The sequence below is a fragment of the Ichthyophthirius multifiliis genome, assembly GCF_000220395.1.
Source record: "Ichthyophthirius multifiliis unplaced genomic scaffold scaff_1120509250986, whole genome shotgun sequence".
Taxonomy (NCBI): Eukaryota; Ciliophora; class Oligohymenophorea; order Hymenostomatida; genus Ichthyophthirius; species Ichthyophthirius multifiliis.
In genome coordinates this window covers 284-3739 of record NW_004086311.1, presented here as the reverse complement: position 1 = coordinate 3739, position 3456 = coordinate 284, and the positions used below count along the sequence as shown (strand labels likewise).

Sequence of the window (3456 nt, the reverse complement as noted above, 5' to 3'; positions counted from 1 at the left end):
AGGGTTAATAGTTACTCCATTGGCTGATAAATATAATAAAAAATATAGCCTTATTAACTAATATATTATATCTTTGTGCAATCATTTCTACTATAATTACTCATTATTAAAGCAGTTATACTCTTTGTTTTATTACTGGAGCTTTATGGGGAATGACTGATTGTACTACTTAAAGTATGAATTGTACTTTAATTTCAACTATTTATGAAAATGATGTCAGATGCTTTGGAATATGGAGTATTTAATAAAATTCTAGTTGCTTAGTTGGAATGACTTTTAATATTATTTTTAAAGAAACTAATATTATTTATTATCTTTTGATTGCTTTATTTAATTAGATAATAACTAATTTAATTATTTTGTAAATAATATTGAAAAAAGAAATTTTTGAATTGATAAATATTTATTTTTCAATCAAAAAATATTTTATTGATATTGAAACATATGTAAAAAAACAGCCTTGATTTAATTTATGACATTCAATTGCTATAAATCAAATAAATGAAAATAAAAAATTATATAAAAATAAAATTATTATATTAACATATACAAATTAATAATTTATTTAGTCTTTAATATTTTTTAATATATTTTTATTTTTTATTAAAAAATTCAAAATTGAATGTTTTATTAAAAATTTAAAAAATTATATAAATGTAAATTAAATAATTAATTAAAATATATTATAATTAATTATAATATATTAATTTTAAAATATAATAAAAATTATGTCATGATATAAAATTATTTACAAATATTTATTTTAGTCATTTTTATTATTATATAAAGAAAAATATTTAGTAATTAAATAAGTCACAATAAAAAAAGGAAAATATAAATCTTGTAAAAAATAAATAATTAAAAAAAGTAAAAATATATTAAATATTTTATAATTATAATAAAATATTTTTAAAAAAAAGTAAGGACAAAAATAAATATAAAAAATAATTGAATATCTAGATATATGTTACTAAAAATATTTAATATAATACAATTTTAATAAAAATATAAAAATAATATAAAAATAAAAATAAATATAATAATATTAATAATATAAAAATAATATAAATAAGAAAAATAAAAATTATAATGAAAAAATAAAAATATATAATAATACTAATAATAAAAATAATAATAATAATAATAATAATAATAATAATAATAATAATAATATTAATAATAAAAATCATATAAAAATTAGTAATAATAATAAAATTTATGAAAATAATATAAAAAATAATTATTTTTATATATAGAAAATAAAAAATATATGGTTTTTGTATTAAAAAATAATAATTCATAAAATATTTCAAAAATAATAATGTAATAATTATAATGAAAAAAAAAAAAAATTATAAAAACATTAATGATAATATTTAAAATAAGTATATTAAAAATAATATATATTGTATATATAAAATAAAAAAATAAATTTTTTTTGTGTTATACATATTTCCAAAAAAATAATGTTATAAAATAAAATTATTTATAAGAATTTTAAATAAAAATAAAAAAATAATAATAAATAAAATATATAAAATATTAAATAAAAAATTTATTAAATTAAATTAAATTAAATTAAATTAAATTAAATTAAAATTTTTATATATTAAATAATAATAAAAAAAAATATGAAAAAACATATAAATTATAATTAATTTATAAAATAAAAAAAAAAAACGTATCAAATAAATAAAAAAAAAATTAATACAATATTTTTAAAATATATATATTAATTACAATTGTAATTTATATATATTTATATTTTATTTTATTTTATAATTTTTATTAAAAATAAAATTAATAAGTTATATATAACATTTTATTAAAATTATTTTTATATATAAATTTATTATTATATTACCTTATTTTTTATTTTATTCATATTTTAATAAGATATTTTTTTATATATATAATTTTTTTTTTTAAATAATAAAAATTAATATGTTTAAAATTTTTATATATATTTAAAATGATATTCTTTATTTATTTAGTATATTTTCATATTTTAATATATTTTATTTCTTTATTTAATATAATTTTTTTTTTATATAATTTTAATTTAAAATATATAAGATATTTTTTTTAATTATAAAAATTGTGTTTATTTGTTTATAAATAATAAAAACAATATGGGTGCATTGTTTAATGTTATATATTCAAATTTAGTATTTATGCTTTATGTATCTTCAGCAAATGCAGGATTGGGAATTATAAGTTAAATATTTGATTAAAAAGAATATTTGAATTTAGGAAATACATCTTTATTTATAATATATTTTATTTCAATGATTAATAGCATATTAGCTCCTATGTATATTAAAAAATTGTCTTGGAATTACGTATTTACTTTAGGTTCCTTAGGTTATATATTTTTTTTATGTTAAGGTATTTTGGTTTGTAGCTGTAAAACTAAAACATAATATTTTTATTGTAGTACTCCTATTATGTATGTTATTATTGTTATAGGATCTACTATTTGTGGCTTATTAGCATCTATATTATATTTAGCATAAAATTAATATTTGTCAGAAAATACATAAGATAATAATAAAAGCTTATATTTTGGAATTGGCTGGTCATTATTGTAATCTTCATATATAATAGGAAATATTTACTCAGCTTTTTTAATATAACCTTTAGGATAATATAATTATTTTATCTTAATGACAGCAGTTAGTGGAGTTTCAGCAATTTTTTTTATTTTTATAAAATCGCCACCTATTTAAAGTTAATTATTGGTTAAAACTTAGAATGATTTTGATTAAGAAAGAGTAATAACTAATGATCAGACTTTTATCGTTGAATAATTTTATTAATTAGAATTAAAAGTTTAAATTAAAAGTATGATATAATTAATAAAAACAAAATAAATTAGACCTTTACTTTTTTATATGTTTTCTAGTGGAATTATTTTATCATTGGAATGGGAGTTTTGAATAGAATTGTTAAAGAAACTCTTCCTTTAAATGAATCTGATGAATATATTAACAAAAAGACTTTTCTTGTTATGATTACTTTAGGTGTTTTTTAAGTTATTGGAGGATTACTAGTTACTCCATTGGCTGATAAATATAATAAAAAAAATATAGCCTTATTAACTAATATATTATATCTTTGTGCAATCATTTCTACTATAATTACTCATTATTAAAGCAGTTATACTCTTTGTTTTATTACTGGAGCTTTATGGGGAATGACTGATTGTACTACTTAAAGTATGAATTGTACTTTAATTTCAACTATTTATGAAAATGATGTCAGATGCTTTGGAATATGGAGTATTTAATAAAATTCTAGTTGCTTAGTTGGAATGACTTTTTCTATTATTTTTAAAGAAACTGATATTATTTATTATCTTTTGATTGTTTTATTTAATTAAATGATTACTAATTTAATGATTTCGTAAATAAAATTGAAAAAAAGAAAATTTTGAATTGATAAATAATTATTTTT

General features: G+C 13.6%; 2 protein-coding genes across 2 annotated transcripts in view, besides 12 other annotated features; both read left to right on the top strand. All coding sequences in view use genetic code 6, as the record gives it.

Moving 5' to 3' along the window:
* The window catches only part of IMG5_124800 (major facilitator superfamily protein, putative), a gene marked incomplete at both ends in the record, with an annotated part of 348 nt that extends 321 nt beyond the window's left edge, over positions 1 to 27 (top strand). The window contains one exon of the mRNA XM_004032252.1: positions 1 to 27. This exon is cut by the window's left edge and continues 146 nt beyond it. Coding sequence (XP_004032300.1) covers positions 1 to 27 — 27 coding nt within the window.
* Positions 28 to 504: 477 nt separating this feature from the next.
* Positions 505 to 540: a microsatellite.
* Positions 541 to 665: 125 nt separating this feature from the next.
* Positions 666 to 706: a microsatellite.
* A 291-nt stretch (positions 707 to 997) lies between these two features.
* Positions 998 to 1112: a microsatellite.
* Positions 998 to 1213: a microsatellite.
* Positions 998 to 1240: a microsatellite.
* Positions 1000 to 1081: a microsatellite.
* Positions 1183 to 1236: a microsatellite.
* Positions 1230 to 1293: a microsatellite.
* Positions 1294 to 1557: 264 nt separating this feature from the next.
* Positions 1558 to 1598: a microsatellite.
* Positions 1599 to 1826: 228 nt separating this feature from the next.
* Positions 1827 to 1861: a microsatellite.
* A 120-nt stretch (positions 1862 to 1981) lies between these two features.
* Positions 1982 to 2029: a microsatellite.
* Positions 2008 to 2056: a microsatellite.
* Positions 2057 to 2132: 76 nt separating this feature from the next.
* Positions 2133 to 2939, top strand: IMG5_124790 (major facilitator superfamily protein, putative; the record flags this gene model as incomplete). The annotated part of the gene is made up of 2 exons (XM_004032251.1): positions 2133 to 2730; positions 2824 to 2939. 2 exons carry the CDS (start codon positions 2133 to 2135, stop codon positions 2937 to 2939), a joined length of 714 nt encoding a protein of 237 aa, XP_004032299.1.
* Positions 2940 to 3456: the final 517 nt, after the last annotated feature.